The 22,357-nt window shown below is 47.9% G+C and overlaps 1 protein-coding gene and 1 long non-coding RNA gene across 2 annotated transcripts in view; both read left to right on the plus strand.

The window, feature by feature from the left end:
• Positions 1-6,037: 6,037 nt before the first annotated feature.
• LOC140217181 (uncharacterized) lies at positions 6,038-8,899 on the plus strand. Its single transcript, XR_011893702.1, has 2 exons — positions 6,038-6,126; positions 8,708-8,899. It is a non-coding gene; the product is annotated as an uncharacterized lncRNA (long non-coding RNA).
• Positions 8,900-21,370: 12,471 nt separating this feature from the next.
• LOC129384964 (uncharacterized) overlaps positions 21,371-22,357 on the plus strand; it is a 52,361-nt gene continuing 51,374 nt past the window's right edge. The window contains exon 1 of the mRNA XM_055070698.2: positions 21,371-21,623. Within this exon, the coding sequence (XP_054926673.2) occupies positions 21,420-21,623 (204 nt within the window). The 5' untranslated portion in view covers positions 21,371-21,419. The remainder of the gene's footprint in view (positions 21,624-22,357) is intronic.

The raw sequence follows: 22,357 nt of genomic DNA on the forward strand, positions 1-22,357 counted from the left end.
GTGGCACCCACAACGATAATAGAAGAGAGAAAAGTCTAGAGGAATTCGAAATCCCACAGATAACGCCGGAAGAAGTAAAGAAAGCCTTGGGAGCTATGCAAAGGGGGAAGGCAGCTGGGGAGGATCAGGTAACAGCAGATTTGTTCAAGGATGGTGGGCAGATTGTTCTAGAGAAACTCGCAATCCTGTATACGCAATGCCTCATGACTTCGAGCGTACCGGAATCTTGGAAGAACGCTAACATAATCCTAATCTATAAGAAAGGGGGCGCCAAAGACTTGAAAAATTATAAACCGGTCAGCTTACTGTCCGTTGCCTACACAGTATTTACTAAGGTAATTGCAAATAGGAACACCTTAGACTTCCGTCCGCCAAAGGACCAGGCCAGATTCCGTAAATGCTACTCAACAATAGACCATATTCACACTATCAATCAGGTGATAGAAAAATGTGCGGAATATGACCAACCTTTATATATAGCTTTCATTGATTAACGGAAAGCGCTTGATTCAGTTGAAACCTCAGCAATCATGGAGGCATTGCGGAATCAGGTTGTAGACGAGTCGTATGTAAATATACTGAAAAATATCAATAGCGGCTCCAGAGCCACCGTAGTCCTCCATAAAGAAAGCAACAAAATCCCAATAAAGAAAGGCGTCAGGCAGGGAGATACAATCTCTCCAATGCTATTGGCAGCGTGTTTACAGGAGGTATTCAGAGACCTTGATTGGGAAGAATTGGGAGAAGAGTTAATAGAGAATACCTTAGTAACTTCCGATTCGCTGATGATATTGCCTTGCTTAGTAACTCAGGGGACCAACTGCAATGCATGCTCACTGACTTGGAGAGGCAAAGCCGAAGGGTGGGTCTAAAAATTAACCTGCAGAGAACTCTAGTAATGTTTAACAATCTCGGAGGAGAACAGCAGTTTACGATTGGCAGTGAGGCACTGGAAGTGGTCAGGGAATACATCTACTTAGGACAGGTAGTGACTGCGGATCCGAATCATGAGACTGAAATAATCAGAAAAATTAGAATGGGCTGGGGTGCGTTTGGCAGGCATTCTCAGATCATGAACAGCAGGTTGCCATTATCTTTCAAGAGAAAAGTTTATAACAGCTGTGTCTTACCAGTACTCACGTATGGGGCAGAAACCTGGAAGCTTACGAAAAGGGTTCTACTTAAATTGAGGACGACGCAACGAGCTATGGAAAGAAGAATGATAGGTGTAACGTTAAGGGATAAGAAAATAGCAGATTGGGTGAGGGAAGAAACGCGAGTTAACGATATCTTAGTTGAAATCAAGAAAACGAAATGGGCATGGGCAGGACACGTAATGAGGAGGGAAGATAACCGATGGTCATTACGAGTTATGGAATGGATTCCAATGGAAGGGAAACGTAGCAGAGGGCGGCAGAAAGTTAGGGGGGGAGGGATGGGATTAAGAAGTTTGCAGGGACAACGTGGCCAGAATTAGTACACGACCGGGGTAGTTGGATAAGTATGGAAGAGGATGCCCTGCAGTGGGCGTAACCAGGTTGATGATGATGATGATGTCCCGTTCGAAAATAATGTGCTCTAATTTGCGAGGACTCTTAAAAGGTTAGACAGCAGGTTTATTCATTTTGAAAGCCGCAGTAGAACATCAAACCTGACTGAACAGTTTACTCGAGCTTCATGGCTGAAACAGCGAGACATTGTAACGCAGTGTAAGCCAAATCACATAAAGGATACGGTGGGCCTGGACACAGTTACCATAGAGCCAGTACATCGCTTAGACAGGGTGATAAAACAGAGGCAGGCTGGGCATCCTAAAGCTACGTGGCTCAGAAACAAATCAACGGTAATAAAATCAGTTTGGAATCTGAACAACATCAACTACTCTGTTGGTGAGATCTTCAGCCGCAGAGTCCGAGAAAAGAGTCGTAAACTGTGGGAAAGCTCAAAAATAAAGCGCGAGAAAAAAGAGAAAAATGTCTCTCTATGATGGACTGTACAGAAATTACAGAGCATTTGTTTGGGAAAGGAACGAGAGAGCAGAACTAAAAAAATAAAAACGCCCAAACAAGCCCACCTGTAACTCGAAGTCAAACACAATTAAAGGCAGCATAGCATTATGTATGCGCGACAAGCGTTGTTAGAAAAATTAGGCACTAGAAAACATATTACTCGAACACAACCCTGATATAACTGCCATTGTCAAAATCCGCCTATCATAGCAAACATGCAGCCGCGAAATAGCAACCCTAAATTACTCAGTTATCCGAAACGGTCGACCAACCATAAAGGGTAAAGGAGGCGGTGGTCTAGCCATGCTTATTAAGAATTATCTAGTCTATGTCTTGCTGCCAGAGGTTCCAGATACTGAAGCTGTATTCTGCAGTATACTGTGTGATTATCTTACTCTACTTACATGTTACTCTTACAGAAATTCTCCTTGTGGCCATAAAAGTGTAATTGCTGTGCACGAATTTATGCAGACATATCCTAAGAACATAGCTATTCTCACTGGCTATTTCAATTGACTTGATATTGACTGGAACATCACTCGCCACACTACGCAGCTTTGTGTTATTGCTAATATCAAAGTACATCATATATCAATGTGTACGATGCCAAGTCGTGAAAAATTCTTTGTAATGCAATAGCCTGAAATGGCTCATGAGGCGGAAAATTCGGCATTGTCGGCGTGAGCACTCGATGTACAAAGAGGTTACAAACTCTAAACCCTTCATGGGAGTCGAACCCACTACCTTGGCGGTAATTAAGGCTATGAACACATGACCTTTGGTGTTGATTAAGGCACCGGTAATTAAGACTCTTATTTAAGATATAGGTAATTAATGCACTCGAACCCACCACCCTTAGTAGAAGTCGAAGCACGTTAACATGTTAATTAAGGTGCAGGTAAGTATTATATAGGTAATTAAGACACTCACACCCACGAACTTTGGTGTTAAAGGAAGGCTATGTTAATTAAGGCGCAGTTAAGACACAGTTATTTGAGGCCCTTGAAACCACGACCTTTCTTAATGAAGACGATGCTAATTAAGGCACAGTTACCATCTAGTAATTAAGTCACTCGGACCCATTACCTTGGGTGGGAATCGGACCCACGACCATTGTTGGTAATGAAGACGATGTTAATTAATGTAATGCTAATTAAGATATAGTCAATTGAGGCACTCAAACCCTCGACATTTGGTGTTAATTAAGGCGATGTTAATTAAGGCACAGTTAAAATAGTTATTTGAGGCACTCGAACCCATGACCTTTGTTAATGAAGGCGGTGCTAATTAATGCGTAGTTAATTAAGATCTAATAATTATGTCGCTCGTACCCATTACCGTGGGTGCGAATCGAACCCACGACCTTTGTTAATAAAGGCGGTGTTAAGTAAGATATAGTTATATTAGATATAGTTAATAGAGTTAATAGATATATAGATAATAGATAATATAGAGTTAATTAAGATATAGTCAGTTAAGGCACTCGAACCCGCGGCCTTTGTTGTTAAAGGCTATGTTAGTTAAGGTCTTTTGGATTAATATACAGTTAATGAAAGCACTCGAACCCAGGACCTTGTGTGGGAGTCGTGCCCACGAACTTTGGCGTTAATAAAGGCGATGCTAAATAATGTGCAATTAATTAAGATATAGTTAATGAAGGCACTCGGACCCATGACTATTCGTGGGAGTCAAACCCATGACCATTGATGTTAATGAAGAAGATGTTAATTCAGGTACCGTTATTTAGGATATAATTAATTAACGTACTCGGACCGATGGCCTTTGGTGGAAGTGGTTCAGATTCATCGTTTGGGCATTCTAAGACACAAGAATGAAGAAAACGATATACCACAGCGTGAGCGCCGGTTACTCTGGAAACGATTCCGATTTATTAGGGCTATAGGCACAAAGCAACGACGTCATTTTCTTTTCTTTTTAGAGAGCACTGTGAGTTCGTGTTACCCCGTTATGACATTTAGTAAACAGTGAAAACCTATAGCTAATACCTTGTTCTGCGCAGTTTGATTTCTCGGCTTTGTTCCTTGTCTTTAAGTTGCAAACCGACAATTGTGCAGATTCACATGATCATGATAAGGAAAACTGCGTTAGCGGCAGCGTCTATTTGCTGGAGCGCACTGTAGTACTTGCTTGCAAGCACATCGTACGCCAGCGCACATTTCTGGCATATACCACATAGGACAAATGCACGCTGCCGAGACATGCGGGTCTTTTGAGGAATCTTCGCGGGTGGCACGATCAACACAGAAGACACGAGCGACAGGAGTGCAACTCGCGCACATTAAACACACTAACACGAAAGCAAGATACCAACGACAGGGGTGTAGGCTGCGCCACACGGGCAGATTTGATGCTTTCCGTCTGACACTGTTGCAACGGCCACTGAAACATCGCATACTGCACGTGTCGCTCGGAGATCGCGTCAAGGATGTCTGAGGCTATACAGCTGATGTTAACGACAGCAGGAAATTACTTAATATGAAGTGATGGCGCAGGTAGCACGGGGAGGAGCGAAATGCGTAATTCACGGGTTTTAAGAGAGGTAACCGAAGAACAAATCGTTCGAATTACGTCACAGCAACGGCTTTCTACAGGGATAACATTTTCAGATCTTGAAGGCCATGCTGTTGCTTGCTGCAGAAAGCAGAAGCGATTAGAATATAAAATGTGTTATAGAATTTCTTTCTATGCCAAGCCATAGCTTACAATAAGGACTTTTCTGTGGTTATGTTTGTCTTGCAACAGCTATGCGCAGTTAGGCAGCCGCACAAATCCTCAGATGACGCTGGCCGAGGCATTGGCTGGCCCCAAGTGACCTGTTTGTGGTGCCACCCACCGCCCCGTTTCAAAAGGGACGCTCATAGCATCCATCCAATCAGCCAGTCACTCTGTTTACGAGTCGGCCGGGCGTGCGAGCTGGAACGATGTGCTTGTTTGATCGTGTGTTTTTCTGTTTGCTGTAACGAAATGTGGCTTAGTTCACGTGCGCATATGTGCCACGGGCAGCTTGTGTCTCGCTGCAAACTCGCCGTATGCGTGGCGCGCCAGTCAAATGTGGACCAACGATGTTCATGCCGTGGAGTGCGTTCCCTGTGTCTCTGGTTGTCGTGGAAAGTTGGGTCGACGTCGCAAAGAAATAATGCGCATTGTTAGCGCGCCACCTCTCGTTCACTATGCACCGGCGTGAATGCTGGGAGTAACATTGCAGCACCGGCAACTTGGAGGGCGCTTTTCGACCGCGTCTTACCATTCAAAAGGTAAGTAACCGTGCTTGCTAACTACACGTGTTGTGGATGCTCCTCGTGGGCATAGGGTGCCTTGCGAGCGCAGGAAAGGAAACTACCCCGACAACAGTGAAACCTATGCTATGCTTGCTGGGTGTCAGAGTTTAGTTGCGCAAATTTATTGCCATAATGCGGAATTGAATATTTTGATAAGCGTTTTCTTCTGATGAGAAAGTTCGGAAATAATTGTGTTGATCATGCGCCCTTGTGTGTGAGCTCCCGCTATTCTGCTGAAGTCGCATGATAACGTCTCATATACCTCTTGACCGATTCCTACTGCAATGACGTTTCCTCGCTTATAAATGATTCGACGTTGTAAATAATCTCCGCTCACAAGGTTTTCGGTTTACGAGCAGTATTAAGGGAAGAAAATGTAAGCAATCACCGCGTGCTACTGGTACAGGTTCGTTTTGAAAGGGTGTTGCCATAACTTTGACGTAACTAAACAATACACGGGAGTTACTTAATGTCATGAAATACTCTCGAATTGTTATGTAAACAAACATTCATGTAATGCGCTGCTGCTGCTGCGTGTAAAATTTTGCTTATTTGATGGGGTCCCTGTCATCGTGACATTGATCAGTGACTTCGACTTTGTGCTCTGTTGCCACCCTGCTCCAGTACAGGCATTTTTCTCGTGACTCTTTTTACATGCTCCTTGCATGTGTTCACGATGTGATAGTCTCATTCTGCCACAGTTGTAAGGTAACACAGAATACTCTTTGTAGTGGTGAAGCCGTGACCCACAACAGTGTCCACATAACCCGTGGCCATGGTTGCAGCAGCACGGCGTGTAATCTGGATGAACATGTCAGGTATGTTTTAAGTGCACGTGTTCACAAAATTAGGATGTCGGTATCATTAGTGGAGAAGTGTATCGACATATTACCTAATGCAGCTTGCTAAATAGGCTAAATATTTATGCAACTTTATTCCACTTGCTGCATATTTGTGTTTGTAGACATTATGCTTACATTATATTGTTCTGTTAAAACTACACCTCGCATGTCCTGTCGTTTAGTATTCTTCTCGCATCAATCGCTTCGCTGCAAGTCCATTTTATTTTTGCCTATTACGCAGTATATCTCGTTTTTATTTTGGTTTAATTTGTTTGGAACTGTTTCCTATGCTGTAGCACATATTTTTATAATTTTCTTCCTGCTTATACTACACACATGTGCTGTTTTTCTCCATGTAAGAACTCCAAGTGTAGTGTGCCATATATGTCACAGGTCCAAGTACGCAGTGTGCATACCATTGCTTAACATTGATATTTACAAGTATGTCTGTCTTGTTCTCAGAATAACTGCCACTGGCAAATACACATTTCATGTACTCGAATTTTTAAAATGAAATAGGAAGGCCAGTATTCATTGTGCTGCATTTACTTAAGTAGAGAGGTGTTTTCTGTTAAGCTTGCTGTATTTTATACACTTTCTTCATATTTTTCTTTAAAAGCTGCCCCTATTCATGCTGGTAGGCATTGTAGCAGTTGTGAGTGTGTCTACTGCAGCAATGTCGCAGCTAGTTTGCACACACTACAGTTTGCCAACAGATACCCATCACTGTTCTTGGGCATTTCTGAGAACCAGCCGTGTCCACTCGGCGAAACTTTGTTGTGTCCATTTTAATTTGCCTGACAGTTCACGCAACTTTTTAGGACACATTTTACGCAGCGAGGGAAGAGAGACCATACAACATGACCTTGGCTAACAATTGCCTGTTTAAGTTGATGGAACGATTAACAAAATAGCACTCGATGTGCGCTTGTGTTGTTCACCAGTTAATTTGAGAGGGATGGCAGAAGTTGTAATACAAAGGCATAAAATCATGATCAACGGTGCTTGCATAAAAAGAAGTAAGTAAATAGGCACAGAATAATTTCTATCCCTTGTAATCTACAAAGGACGCCTTTCTTCATGCATTGATAATGGGGGCTGGCTCTCACTTATTACTTATGTGGTGTGTCTGACAGGTTTCTCTTGCCAATTTTCTGCCATAGATGAAAAGGATAAACAATCCTAATCCGGCCTGAAGCCCCATTGCGGATATGTGTGGCCAAGTCGGACGAGCATACTGGTCTTTTGAGGGAAATATAGTGATCTCATAGGTACATATTTAGGCACCAGCCAGTCCGCCCTATGTACATTTCACCACTTGTAATAGGAATACAGTACAGTGCCTCTGACACGTACTGGACAAATTTGGTGCTACCTTTAACCAAGCAAGCCTCGCTCGCCTCCTTGCCTTTCTCAATTCAGTTGTGAACTGTTGTGCATATGCTGTTTAAATTATTTTTGCTGGAAATATATGTACATTGCAGTCCTTAAGTGAACTGAAAAATGGACCCAGGCATTCGAGGCTTGCTTAGTTAAAGATACCAAATATTTGTCTCGTAACTGTCAGGGGTAGTGTAGGCTACTCTTGGATCACGTGCATATTTTATCCAATGTACATTGGGCATGCAGGCTAGCCGGTGCCTCAGCATGCGCTTAGGAGAGCACCATAATTCACTCAAAGGACCACTGCGCTCGTTCCATTTGACCATGCATTGAGAGGACAAGCAGTGCACTGGATTTAGACTGATCGTCTGTTTTGTTCGTCTATGGCAACGGATTGATACAACAAAATCAGTGAGGAATACCACATCCAAAAATGGGACGTGTGTCAGTCAACGCTCATTATGATTGCATGACAAAGAGGAATGCTCTCTAATGACGTGGGATAGCAATCGCCATGCTTATTTATTAAGATCTTTCTATGCAAGCTTGTTCGTCATGTTTCTACGCATTTGTTTTTCAACTTGTACCCTCCCTCAGAAAGCGGCGCTCGGGTTAAACGATAAAAAACCCCGGACATGGTGTGGTGTATTTCTTGACTGGGATATATGCCAGCATACCGGAGGCCAACACAGGCATGAAATAGTAGCCTTGGAATGTATGAGAACTCTGCCGGTAGCTGATGCAAATATTCTATAACGACTCGCACTTGGATGCCTCGGGGATGCATTGGGTTGCCCGTGCACAAACACTCCTATGCTCATTTCCATGCCAAGTAATTAGTGAGATCTTCTAATTCACGCTAGCAATCCTCAGACACTGCTGTTCTTTGTCAAGTGGAAACCGATATAGCTGAAGTAGTTCACAAAATATACGCATGTCACAGCTGATCCACGTCGCGCATTTGCACAGCCAAGAGCAATTTCTGCTTACTGTAGTTACTGCTGCACCCAAAGGCCACACAGTGGTTCCTCAACTTTGTGTAAACCGACAACACATACATTTTTCGTAGAACTTGCTATAACATCTCCAGATCGTTCTGCAGCAGGCGATACAGCGTGTATTTCTGTAGTTGATTGCCAAGTTTCGTTAATTTTCTGTCCTTTCTACCATGCAGGGTACACGTACACTTACTTCAAGATGACGACACTCCACCTCAAGAACAGCCTCTTCTCAATGATAAGTAGCGAGATTAAATGAAAGGAAAGTATCACATGCGTAACCAGACTGATACTGTGTTTTCTTTTCATTTAACCTTCTGCATTTAAGGAAGCATTGATATGCCCAATAAATGTTTTTGTTAAATTTCTTTCGTTAAGTAAAGTCTAACATGCGGCATATGTACGGGCCCATGTACATGTTGCCAAAGGGCTGCTCCTTTGCTGGACATTCAAACATGCATACAGGCTGCATATATCAAGCGCCAAAGGCACAGGTAACATCTTTTAATAAGGTCTGACTGCCATTGGGACACAAGAGAAAATGTTACAACACGTGGTGGCCAATTTTCTTACAGGAGTGCTATGAGCACCAGCAGTCTAATATATAAGCTCATTAGATATTCATTAGGAAGACATGAGAAAGTCACAAGATATCTGCTTTGGAGCGCACATTAGGAATACATTTCATGCTCACAAGAAAACACTGATCAAGAGTTCAACAGAAAGACGGTGGCCGGTACGTTTTAGAATTACATTAGGAATACATAAGAAAATTCCAAAGAAACTCATCAGATAGTCTAATGGCTGTGATGTCAAATCTCTTCAGACTTTCATGTGAAACTCATCTCACATTTTTTTAAGGGTCTAGCGCATGTATATGAAGAATTTCACGAAATAGCCACCGATCATTCTGTTCACGTCAGGGATCTCTGGTATAATTTCAAACTTTTAATCTCGCACTGCATGCGTTATTCAGTTGCAATGACGAGTAAAACATCACGAAAGAAAGGACGAGAAATAACGCAGGTCAAACGTCGAATAACACTGTCGAGGCGTAACGTAAGAATGAGTGGGGCGGGTGGATACCATAAATCGCAACTACCTAGCGCTGCTGCATAACTCAAGGTAGCATCTAAGCATGCGCAGCATAATTATTTTAATGAAGCATCGCCTCAGCCTCTGGAAAGACAAGCTTAATCGGTTTTTCAACTTGTTTATTGCATGCCCAGCGGATACCCAAGATCGTGTACATGTGGAAAAAGAAGCACTTGTTAACATGTTTAGCAAGTATTTTCACTCGGCCTTTACTAAAGATTTCGACATAATTCCCTTTCTACCATAGATTTCATCTCCCCTTGCTGATACGATAAGAATAAAAGACTGAGGAATAGCAAATCAGTTACTAGCGCTTGACGTGAAGAAAGCAATCAGTCGCGCAACACCCCTAATTAGTTCTTGAAGAGCGATGCTCAACAGAATAGTAACGTCTTGACCTAATGTATCCCAAAATAACTCTTGTTGTCACACCTGAATATCAGGAAACTGCTAAAGTTGTACCGATTCATAATTCAGGGACATTAATGTGCCATCTAACGATCTACTTACTAAGACATAATGTTAAAGTTTGGAACACATTATTTTCAAACATCTAATTACATTTCTCGAAGACAAGTTCTGATTACGTGTCCGCCATTGCTTTAGAAGATGTCTATCGAGAATCGACCAGTTAACACAAATAGCGCACGACCTTGCTTTCAATAATGAGCCCTACCAAAACGACCTAATTTGATTTCATTTCGGCAAAGCGTTTGATTTTGTATGCCATACTAGACTAATCCCAAAATTTACTGCTGTGACTTATCACCACAAGGAGAAAAGTTTTCAGATACACCGGTGACAATTCATCGTCATTGTAAATATAACATCTTAAACTGGGCCCGTAAGACCAGGGGTCCGACAGAGCTCAGCCATTAGAGCGCTATTAGTTTTTATTTTGTAAGTGAGGTTGATAATAACGTTGATTGTAAAATTAAAGTTCTTGCACGTGACTGCACAATATAGGGGAACATATGTAATTACGTGCACCACGTAGGCCTTGCTCGCTAGCACACTAGCGAAAATACCTGAACAGTGCTATAAGTGATAGATAACTGTTGACGCAATTAAGATGGTTCGCTTGACAGTAACGAAATAAAAGTGCACCTCATAGTTTTTCCTACAGCCTTAATCGCATCCCCGTAACCAGAACACAGCAGCACAAATTTCTTGGTTTGACTATACTATACGGCCTTAACTGGGCAGCGCATTTGAATAACGTCCCTTTCTGCGCATTGCGAAAACTGTTCTTCCTTACAAGGCGTCTCCAGCTATCCACCACTAACATCAAACATTTACCTCACGCTACATTTGTTAGACCAGATCTTGAGTAAGCAAATGTCGTATGATTCACGCACGAAGAAACCACTCTAACTAAACTGAAAACCTCCAGAGAAAGGACATCCGGCTGATTAACCGAAAATATAGGCGAAATGACTCACCTAGTCATTTCCTAACGCTGTCAGGACGTACAACATTGGCGCTTCGAGAAAAATGGAATTGCCTATAATCCCTACACCAAGTACTACACAACATATCAAATAAAGTTGCCTCGACATACGTTTCTTTTCCTACATCCAGCATAGCTCGTCATAGACATTCATACAGTTTTTTTCCCTAGAACAGTTAAAGAGTGGTATGAGTTGCCGCCAAGTGTTATAAAGGCCGAAGACTTTTCGGCAGAACTTTAACGTTTCTTTGGTGAGCAACAGATACTTGCAATTGTATGGATGTACGCATTTGATGCTGGGTTAGTTCTGTCCGGTTTGGGTCTTTTTGTTTTGTTTAAAATTGCTTCATTGTGTTAGCGCTGTTGCTTTTGCGTGAGTGAGTCCAACCGGTGGGATGATATGCACAAGCTCCGCAACATCGCGTTCTACCTCACTCACGTTCCCAGGATTGGTTTCTCAACCACTAGAGCACTTTGCCTGACTGGGCGGCATTCAAACACCAGCTGCAGCAGATTTTTGGCGCTCCCAACATACGCTCTGAAGTGGCCAAGAAAAGGCTTGATGGACGCACACAACTTCCCGGGGAAACATACCCCTCTTATATCGAGGACGTCCTCGCCCTTTTTCGCCGTGCTGACGCCACCATGACGGAATCTGATCGCGTGCGTCATATCCTAAAGGGCATTGCCCAGGTCGCGTTCAACGCACTGGCGATCAAGAATCCAAATACCGTTAACGATGTGATCGCGATGTGATTGCAACACCTGGACGCACTGCAGGCGATCCGTTTACAACCTGTCACCGGTGACGCGCCTCCGTCGGATACCGACGTGCGTATGCTGATTCGGTCTCTCATGCGCGAAGAGCTCCAAGCGTGCGGCCTGCTGAGTCCTCCCGTTCCCCAGCCTCAGCCTTCGGTTCCTGGCCTGCGCAACATCATTAAAGAGGAGCTGTCCTCCATGACCCGCACTGCGAGCTGTGGCCCTCTTTCGCCGTCCACCTCGTACGCTCAGGTTGCGGCTGTGGAACCAGCGTTTGTTCGGATAGCGCCTCCTGCTGCTGCTACTGCCCCCACCACCTTGTGACTCTACCACCCCGTCAGCCTGCCACAGAATTTTACACTACCCGGCCTACGCCTTGCCCAATTTGTTATTATTGTGGTATTCGTGGGCACATATCGCCTTTTTGCCGAAGACGACAACAGGACGAACGCCGTGGCTACGATATTTGCGAGAGAGACCCGTTGCTTCCTCCGAGTCCTTACCAGCCCCGGCTCTCCCCACGCTCACTTTCTCCACCTCCCGAAGCGCCTCACAACTATCATCCAGGGCACCGCCACTCGCCCTCCCCTCTCGGACGGTCGACATCACCCTTGCAACCGTACACCCGCACTCCTGACTACCGATCGGAAGACTAGATGGTGCAGTTTTTGGAGGAAAAGCTACATGGCTCGCACAGACTGCAATTCCTCCAGCGTGCCCGGCCAATACTTTATTCGTATGTGCAGAAGGTGTACCAGTCCTAGCATTGATTGATACGGGAGCAGCTATTTCTATTATTCACGCTGGTTTGTGCTCTCGTCTACGCAAAGTTACTACACCCTATAGTGGCGCTCTTCTTCATTGTGCAAATAATGTTATGATTCGGCAATCGGCGCAATGCACCATTAGAGTTACGATCGACGGGATACGCCACCATATCCAGTTATCAGTGTTGACTTTCTGTGCTCACATGCTTATACTAGGGTGAGACTTTCTCTCTTCGCCGTCTGCTTTCATCTCGTGCCGTCAACGCCTCATTAACTTGGCAGAGACTGACAATTCCGACGACGTGCACGAACCGCTGACGACTGTATGGTGCCCCCTGGCCGCGAACAACTCCTTGTAGTAAACTCTGACATCACCGATGGTGACGCTTTAGTTGTACCGTCAGCCCGTTGCTTATCCAACGGGATTGCTCTGGCACCCAGCCTTGCTCGCTTCACCAACGGCACGGCCACTTTGGCTGTACTCAACACAACCAATGACCCAGTCCTCCTTTTTAAAGGCTCCGTTCTCTTGTGCGTCTTGGACACACAGCCTGTCTCTGTGCTTACCTCAACTACTGCTGTTTCACAACAATCCACAGCTATGGATCCGGTCCCTGCTACTGTTCTCGCTAGTACCATCAGCTCCGATCTAACGCCACAGCAGACGGGGGAGTTACTGGCGTTGTTATCCAAGCATAAAGACTCCTTCGACGTCCACTCTCCTCTTCTGGGACAGCCTTCTGCGATGGCTCATCGCATGCACAAAGATGGAACTTCCATCGTGCACCGGCGGCCATGTCGCGTTTCTGCCGCTGAACGCCAGATCATCGATACCCACGTTGCCGACATGCTGAAACGTAGCATGATCCGCCCATCCTGAAGCCCTTGGTCGTCACCTGTCGTTTTGGTGTTCTTATGCGAGTTTGCGTAGACTACCGTGCCTTGAAGAAAATAACCCACAAAGACGTATATCCACTGCCCCGAATCGATGATGCGTTAGATTCATTACAAGGCGCGGAGTATTTCTCCAGCCTTGATCTACGCTCCAGATACTGGCAGATCCCCATGCACGAAGCAGACAAGGAGAAAACCGCCTTTGCCACACCCGATGGATTTTACGAATTTAACGCAATGCCTTCAGGCCTGTGTAATGCTCCCGCCACGCTTGAGCGAATGAGTGACACCATACTACGGGGCCTAAAGTGGAAGACTTGCTTATGCTATCTTGACATCATCATATTTTCGTCGACCTTCCATCAGCACTTGCAGCGCATCGACGAACTCCGACATGCCTCTCAGCTGCTGGCCTTGAGCTGAATACAAAAAGTGCCATTTCGCCAGCAAAAGCGATAAAGTGCTCGGACACCTTGTTAGCAAGGAGGGCCTTCGACCCGACCCCGACAAGATTGCCGCTGTCCTTCGCGTCCCCAGGCCTGAACGCGCCAATGCTTGCGTAGTTTCTGTAGCAAGCATGTGACGCCCCCTCAGACATAATGTTCGTTCGCCGCCAGGCTCGGTGGCCTGCTAAGCTCGGCAGGCAACATTGGTCACCACACCGCAATAAACACCGACGAGCACGGCTGCTCGGCGGTCAGTCATCGTTCAGCACCACCACGCTGCGGAGAGTCCATCTAACGCAGGGTGCCTCGAGCCCTCCCTTGTTCACGAACCCGGGTGGATCGTGGCACTGGCGACGAGGATGGGATCCTCATGACAGTGGCGACGAATACCCACGGATCGTCCCACGCCACTGAAAGCGGCGAAACACCGCCCCCCGTTGCTGCCGCCATGCCGCTGTACGGAAGGCTCGAGCCGTTCGAGGGAGATGGGTCCGCCTGGCAAATTTACGTGGAGCAAGTCCACGTGTTCTTCCGGGCAAACGACACACCCGAGGCCAAACAGCGGGACATTTTCCTGGCCAGCTGCGGGACCCCCATCTTCAGTCTCTTGCTCGAAATTCTCAAGCGAGCCACGCCGCACGTTAAGACGCTGAGTGAGCTGCTCGCCATACTGCGCTCACATTTTAACCCACCACCGTCCACACTAATGGAGCGTTTCCGATTCAACAAATGGAGCCGCCGCGAAGGAGAGGGTTAGCGAGTGCCTGCGCCTTCGGGGACCAACTGGACTCGCTGCTCCGGGACCGTTTCGTCTGTGGCATCAACAACACCGCCATGCAGACGCGACTCCTGGAGCTTCCCAACCCCTCGCTGGACGACGCCGCGAAGGCAGCGCTGGCAACGGAAGCTGCCACCAAGGACGCCGGCGAGATTTCCCATGCGACTGGCTCACCCTCGGCGGAAGCGGCGGTCAATGAGTTGGCGACGAAGGGCAGTACCTGCATTGGCTGTGGTCGTGCCTACTCCCCCTCACAGTGCCAATTATCTCAAGCACAATGCTTTACGTGCGGGAAAACTCGGCACCTGGCAGGTGTATGCCGAAGGGGGAAGACGAACAGCAAACAGCAGCAGTAGCCTCATTCAAGCCTAGGTACCAAATAAGCCCGCGGCCAGGGTAGCCATCGCAAGGGTATGCAGTGGGGGCGTGCAGTAGCAGGCTCAAGTTCTTCCGCACCCAGGCTCCACGTCGTGGCCAAAGACCCGCCGATTTTCCACATTTGGCACACAGGCCTTGTACCATCCGCTGTGCCGCCGTACATGCTGACTGTCAAAATCTGCGTGTACCCCATTTCCATGGAGCTGGACACAAGGGCCAGCGTGTCAGTAATGGCCGGGAAACTCTTCAAGCGTGCTTTCCCCGGCGTGTCCGTCGAGGCTTGGGACGTGATGCTACGCAGCTCCTCCGGGAAACTCTCCCAGGTCCAGGGTGAGGCATAGGTCAGCGTTCGTTTTGGTGACAGGGAGGCAACCCTTCCCCTTTGCTTAATGAAGGGGTCGTCGCCGACGCTGCTATGCCGAAACTGGATTCATGCACTGGGCATTCGTCTGCCAGAGTACCCGGAAGCCAGGCTGCATGTGGTGCAGAGCTGCCAAATCTGCCAGGAGCATCAGCGAGCCTCGCGTCATGTCGAAAGCACCCCCTGGCCGTTCCCACAGAGACCCTGGTGGACCCTACATGTGCATTTTGGGGGACCCTTCAAGGGCCATTACTTCTTGGTGGTGGTGGATGCCTTTTCAAAGTGGTTGGAGGTTCTACCTGTCACCACTCCATCAGCAGGTGCGACCATTGCAGCACTACGACACCTCTTCGCCGCCCAGGGGTTGCCGGATGTCATCGTGTCTGACTATGGTCCTGTTTTCCCCAGCACGAAGCACCTGGCCTGGCTGATGAACGGTATCCCCCGGATGATGGTCCCGCCGTACCACTCTGCTTCAAATGGTGCAGCCGAGGGGGTGGTGCATACCATCAGAGACAAGCTCAAGAAGAGCCAGACTAGGGATTTCCGGACGCAGATTGCCCGGATACTATTTCAGTACCGGACCATGCCCCACGATGCCCCATGCTCCACCGCACCATGCCCCACTGGCCCTGCCCCCTGTGAACTCCTGCTGGGTCGGATGGTCACGATACCCTTGGACGTCTTGCATCCGAACCTCCGATCCACAGAGCTCTTGAAGCAGCTGAAGCAGAAGCTGGCTGCTGACCAATGATGCTGTCCCGGGCTCCAGTTTTCGCCAGGAACTTCCGTCCTGGCCCACCCTAGTCTGCCGGACAGGTGGTGTCTCCTGCCAGCGCCTCATCGCTGCTCGTCCACATGCCAGACGGGGCCATGTGGCACAGACACGCCGAACATTTCAGGCCTCGCCTCGGGACCTTGCCAGCTCCCTCGACTGCCACTTCTGAGTTCCATGGTATAACTCGTCACCTACAGCGCAAACATAGACGGAGGACAAAAAGGACGACGTAGACAAGCGCTGTCTTAAAGACTGACGGTAGATCCTTGCCTGCCTCATCCATTCGGAGCGCATGATTTTACACACCCTTTTTCCATGCCCTGCAGACGGAAGAAATCCACCGAAGACCGTATGAACCTCGGCGGGTAGTTGTCCAGTCCGGCTATGAATGCAGTAAGTCAGGATGCGCGCCTGGCAAAGGGCAAAGGTTGTCAAGGTGACAAGGACGGATGGGTGAAGACAAACAGTGTTAGCGATGCCCGACGAACTAGAAATATACTGAAGCAAGGTCTGACTACGGGCTAGTTGGAATTCCATGGTATAACTAGTCACCTACAGCGCAAACATAGACGGAGGACAAAAAGGACGACGTAGACAAGCGCTGTCTTAAAGACTGACGGTAGATCCTTGCCTGCCTCATCCATTCGGAGCGCATGATTTTACACACCCTTTTTCCATGCCCTGCAGACGGAAGAAATCCACCGAAGACCGTAAGAACCTCGGCGGGTAGTTGTCCAGTCCGGCTATGAATGCAGTAAGTCAGGATGCGCGCCTGGCAAAGGGCAAAGGTTGTCAAGGTGACAAGGACGGATGGGTGAAGACAAACAGTGTTAGCGATGCCCGACGAACTAGAAATATACTGAAGCAAGGTCTGACTACGGGCTAGTTGGAATTCCATGGTATAACTCGTCACCTACAGCGCAAACATAGACGGAGGACAAAAAGGACGACGTAGACAAGCGCTGTCTTAAAGACTGACGGTAGATCCTTGCCTGCCTCATCCATTCGGAGCGCATGATTTTACACACCCTTTTTCCATGCCCTGCAGACGGAAGAAATCCACCGAAGACCGTAAGAACCTCGGCGGGTAGTTGTCCAGTCCGGCTATGAATGCAGTAAATCAGGATGCGCGCCTGGCAAAGGGCAAAGGTTGTCAAGTTACGAGTTACGGTTGACGAGTTATACCATGGAATTCCAACTAGCCCGTAGTCAGACCTTGCTTCAGTATATTTCTAGTTCGTCGGGCATCGCTAACACTGTCTTCACCCATCCGTCCTTGTCACCTTGACAACCTTTGCCCTTTGCCAGGCGCGCATCCTGACTTACTGCATTCATAGCCGGACTGGACAACTACCCGCCGAGGTTCTTACGGTCTTCGGTGGATTTCTTCCGTCTGCAGGGCATGGAAAAAGGGTGTGTAAAATCATGCGCTCCGAATGGATGAGGCAGGCAATGATCTACCGTCAGTCTTTAAGACAGCGCTTGTCTACGTCGTCCTTTTTGTCCTCCGTCTATGTTTGCGCTATAGGTGACGAGTTATACCATGGAATTCCAACTAGCCCGTAGTCAGACCTTGCTTCAGTATATTTCTAGTTCGTCGGGCATCGCTAACACTGTTTGTCTTCACCCATCCGTCCTTGTCACCTTGACAACCTTTGCCCTTTGCCAGGCGCGCATCCTGACTTACTGCATTCATAGCCGGACTGGACAACTACCCGCCGAGGTTCTTACGGTCTTCGGTGGATTTCTTCCGTCTGCAGGGCATGGAAAAATGGCGTGTAAAATCATGCGCTCCGAATGGATGAGGCAGGAAAGGATCTACCGTCAGTCTTTAAGACAGCGCTTGTCTACGTCGTCCTTTTTGTCCTCCGTCTATGTTTGCGCTGTAGGTGACGAGTTATACCATGGAATTCCAACTAGCCCGTAGTCAGACCTTGTGTCTGAGTTCCAGCCCGCAGGCGGACTAGCGCCAGCACCACCCACCTCGGAGGCAGCAACCGTAGCCAGTGGTGCGGCACCAGTTGGACCGGTGTCGAACCCGGCACCACTCCCAAGGCAGACCACTACGGACCCTCCTGATGGAGCGAGGCTGGCTCAGGCAGCACCCGGCGTTGCCACACCCGACCCATCAACACCGGTGCCCAGGCAGAGAACTCGACGGCGGAGGCCACCGGACCGTTACTCGCCTGGATAGCAGGCAGCATCGACCCAGCTAGGGTGGAGGCAGAGCCTCATATTGTGAACATGGACGTTTGTTTTTTATTTAACAAACACACTGGGGGTAAGGGGGTGTAGCAAGAATGACGCCCCTTCAGGCATAATGTTCGTTGCCGCCAGGCTCGGTGGCCTGCTAAGCTCGGCAGGCAACATTGGTCACCGCACCGCAATAAACACCGACGAGCACGGCTGCTCGGCGGTCAGTCATCGTTCAGCACCACCACGCTGCGGAGCATCCGTCTAACGTAGGGTGCCTCGAGCCCTCCCTTGTTCACGAACCCGGGTGGATCGTGACAGCTTCCTTGGCCTAGCTTCGTATTTCCGGCGCTTCACACGTAACTTTGCCGCCATTGCGGCTCCGCTCCATCAACTCCTTCCTTCTGGAGCTCCCTAGGTATGGTCGGACGAATGCCAAACTGCTTTTGACACCCTCAAGCGTGCCCTCACGTCCGAACCTGTGCTTTGTCATTTCGACAACACCGCACCCACTCTTCTACATACTGACGCCAGCCGACACGGTATTGGCGCTGTTCTTCTGCAACGTCAGCAAAATTCTGAAGAACGTGTGGTTGCATATGCAAGTCGCACGCTAACAGCTGCAGAGAAAAATTATAAGATTATCGAGCAAGAGTGTATCGCCGTTGTTTGGTCCGTCCAAAAATTCTGGCCTGATCTGTACGGCAGCCACTTTGCGGTCGTAACTGATCACCACGCCGTGTGCTGGCTGGTGACGCCAAAGAATTTAACGGGATGTCTCGGCCGTTGGATACTTCGTTTACAAGAATACGACTTTGACGTCACCTACAAGTCTTGAAAGAAACACCAGGATGCAGATGCTCTCTCTCGTTGTCCCCTACCACCGTCTTCAAACGCTGCTTGCTTACCACCTTCCGTGAGGAAACCGCAGGGCGCGTCGCCTGCATTCCCTTCTCTCGCAGCTATGGACCGGCTCCCTTCGAGCCATTCTCATATATTTGCCTCTAGCCAACGTAATGACTCCTACTGCCACTCCGTTAGGGAACGTGTTCGCGGATCACCTCTTCAAACTAACGCTCGGCTCCGACGGCAGTTGAAGAACTTCCAAGATCGAAAATTCGATATTATACGTGTACGTGTTTCATCCCGAACTACACCGTTGGGTTCCTGTCGTTCCCCGATCACTTCGGGCCCAGATATAGGAGACCTATCACGACGACCCTAGTGCCGGTCACTTTGGTTTCCATAAAACCTATGAGTGAATTCGCAGCCGCTTCTATTGGCCTGGACTTGCAACCAGCTTAGCGAAATACGTGGCTTCCTGTTCGCTCTGCCAACACTGCAAACGATTGACCTCACCTCCGGCTGGACTGCTCCAGCCTGTCCCATGTCCTCAAGTTCCTTTCGCAGTTGTCGTATCGACCTCTATGGACCACTACCCTTAACCACTCGCGGTAAACGATGGATCGTCACAGCTGTAGACCACTTGACACGGTACGCTGAAACAGCCGCACTGTCTTCGGGATCCGCCGAGGAGGTTCCAGCCTTTTTCTTGGAAGCCATCTTTTTACCGCATGGAACCACACGTGTCCTTTTGAGTGACCGCGGCAGAACATTTCTCTCTAAACTTCTCGACGATGTTCTCCGTGCGTCCAATACCATGCATAAAACGACTTCCAGCTTCCAGCTACCGCCCTCAAACTAATGGTCTCACAGAGCGCTTTCGTCACACGCTGTCCGAGATGATACCTATGTACATCAAACCTGACCACACCAATTGGGATGCCATTCTACCATTCGCCACTTTCGCATACAACACGGTCGTCCAACGCACTACGGGGTACTCGCCCGTTTTCCTTGTGTATGGTCGCCGACCGATACCTACCTTCGACGTTTCTTTCTTTGGTGTCCTCGTGCCTTCGTCCACATCAGTGTGTGAGCAGTTTGTTTCGCACATTGCCCGGTGTCGCCAACGTGCCCGCCTCAACACTGACACCAGTCAACAAGATAGCAAAATTCGCTATGATCCATCTCAGTGTCGACGTTGCTCGCTTCTCAGGACTCTAACGTCTCATGTTCGTCACAAGCCTGGAAGCGGAAGTTCACACTACATACACTACTCGCATGGGGGCCAATGGTCCATGCTACCCATTGACGCTTACTTCTCCTTAACTCCAAGCTGCCTTCATTGTGCCAAGGAGGCACGAAGAACGCACGAAATTTCACGAGGAAAATGACAAGCACGGCACAAACAGGGAGGCGATGGAAATATGTCACGTTTTTGCGCCGTCGGGTTTGGACTGAACATTGGCGATTTGCATTGTCGGCACTATGATGGATTCGGGATCACGCTATTGGGATGCACGTAAGGCGTGCGTTTATAGGGTTTGAGGGGGGGGGGGGGTATATTTAAATATGCAGCGTGAATCCAGACGTTGTTATGCCGAAAATGTGAACACTTTCCTCGAGTTTGCAGGCTTGCTTTTTGAAGTGAAGCTTGATGTGCAAGTTCCTCCAATTTTTTTACTGCTGCTGTTGTCGCTGTCGTGGACGCCGCGAAGGGGGGTGGTTGAGAACATGTATAATGTATATGTTAGGAACACGACAGAGGCGTATGTGACTCCTTCCGAGCGATATCATAAGAAGCCAACAAACACTGACACCATGGACAACATAGGCGAAATTAGTTATGCTTAATAAATGAAATAACGAAACGATAAATTCATGGAAATTAAAGTGGATGAAAAAAGAACTTGCCGCAGGCGGGGAACGATCCCACACTCTTCGCATCGTTCCCCACCTCCGGCAACTTGTTTTTTCATCCATTTATCGTTTCTTTATTTCATTTATTAAGCACAACTAATTTCCTCTGTGTTGTCCTTGGTGTCAGTGTTAGATTCTTATTATATGACTGATGAAATGGGGCCCCTCGGTTAACCCCCTCTCTTCTCCCCTTTCGAACGAGAACTTGGTGGCCATCCGCACAATGCCCTCTGGAGCTATCTGGCGGTGTTTTGAGAAACTCATGTTAACGCTCGGTTGCAGGGACTTCTTCTCTAGCAAACCAGACATCCTCGTGGCCATAAGTCACCTCTACAAAAGCATGGACGACTACCCTGGCTGCCTCATATCACCGCCCACGACCTACAAGTACCCGAGTGGAGTGCATCGACCATACAGCACAACCTTGGTGAGTATGGTTAGAGGAATGGTGTAATGGCGCGTTGTATGGCGGTTTCATGTTTAGAATGACGGTTGTGAAACGTTCGACATACAGCGCTATAGAAGGGATGGTTTCGAAAGAAAACGCCGTATATGTACACTGGAATGTGAAAAAAACTTGGCTAGCCAGCACTCATTGGCAGCTGACATTCGTACAAGCGAAAAGAGACAGGAAAGGCGAAGGGGCCGGTGCCCTTTTCTTCTATTTTCGCTCATCTAAGTGTCTGTTCCTTCTTTCGTATTTGTTTTGCACAAGTGCGGACTCAATTATTACATAAGGTTGCCTACCACATCAAGCGCAGTATGTTGGTACCGTGACTTCATTTTTTGATAGCGTAAGCAGTTACGGGTCATTCCAGTAGCCGTTTCGGTTGGCAGTGGAGTCTGCCGGCGCCTCCTTCACCGGTGTCCGCAGGAGTTATCGATGTGAGTGAGAAAAAAAAATCCCACCTATTGTCGAAATCAAACCAGGGCTCGCTGCGAGGGAGTCAGCTACTCTACCACTGAGCCACGCCAGCGCTTGCTAGCATGCAGCGGAAAAATGCTCCATAAACGCATCCTAGGGTGCACGGGAAACGCGATGTGACATGCGCGTCGCGCATCGTCGGTATGCGCAAATTTTGCCCATGCAGTTGCCTATTATTCCATCAGCAAGAGCGCCCTGTGGCAGATACACTGGTGGCGGTACAACGCAGTTCAAGA

Source organism: Dermacentor andersoni, chromosome 4 (genome assembly GCF_023375885.2).
Source record: "Dermacentor andersoni chromosome 4, qqDerAnde1_hic_scaffold, whole genome shotgun sequence".
NCBI classification, from domain to species: Eukaryota; Metazoa; Arthropoda; class Arachnida; order Ixodida; family Ixodidae; genus Dermacentor; species Dermacentor andersoni.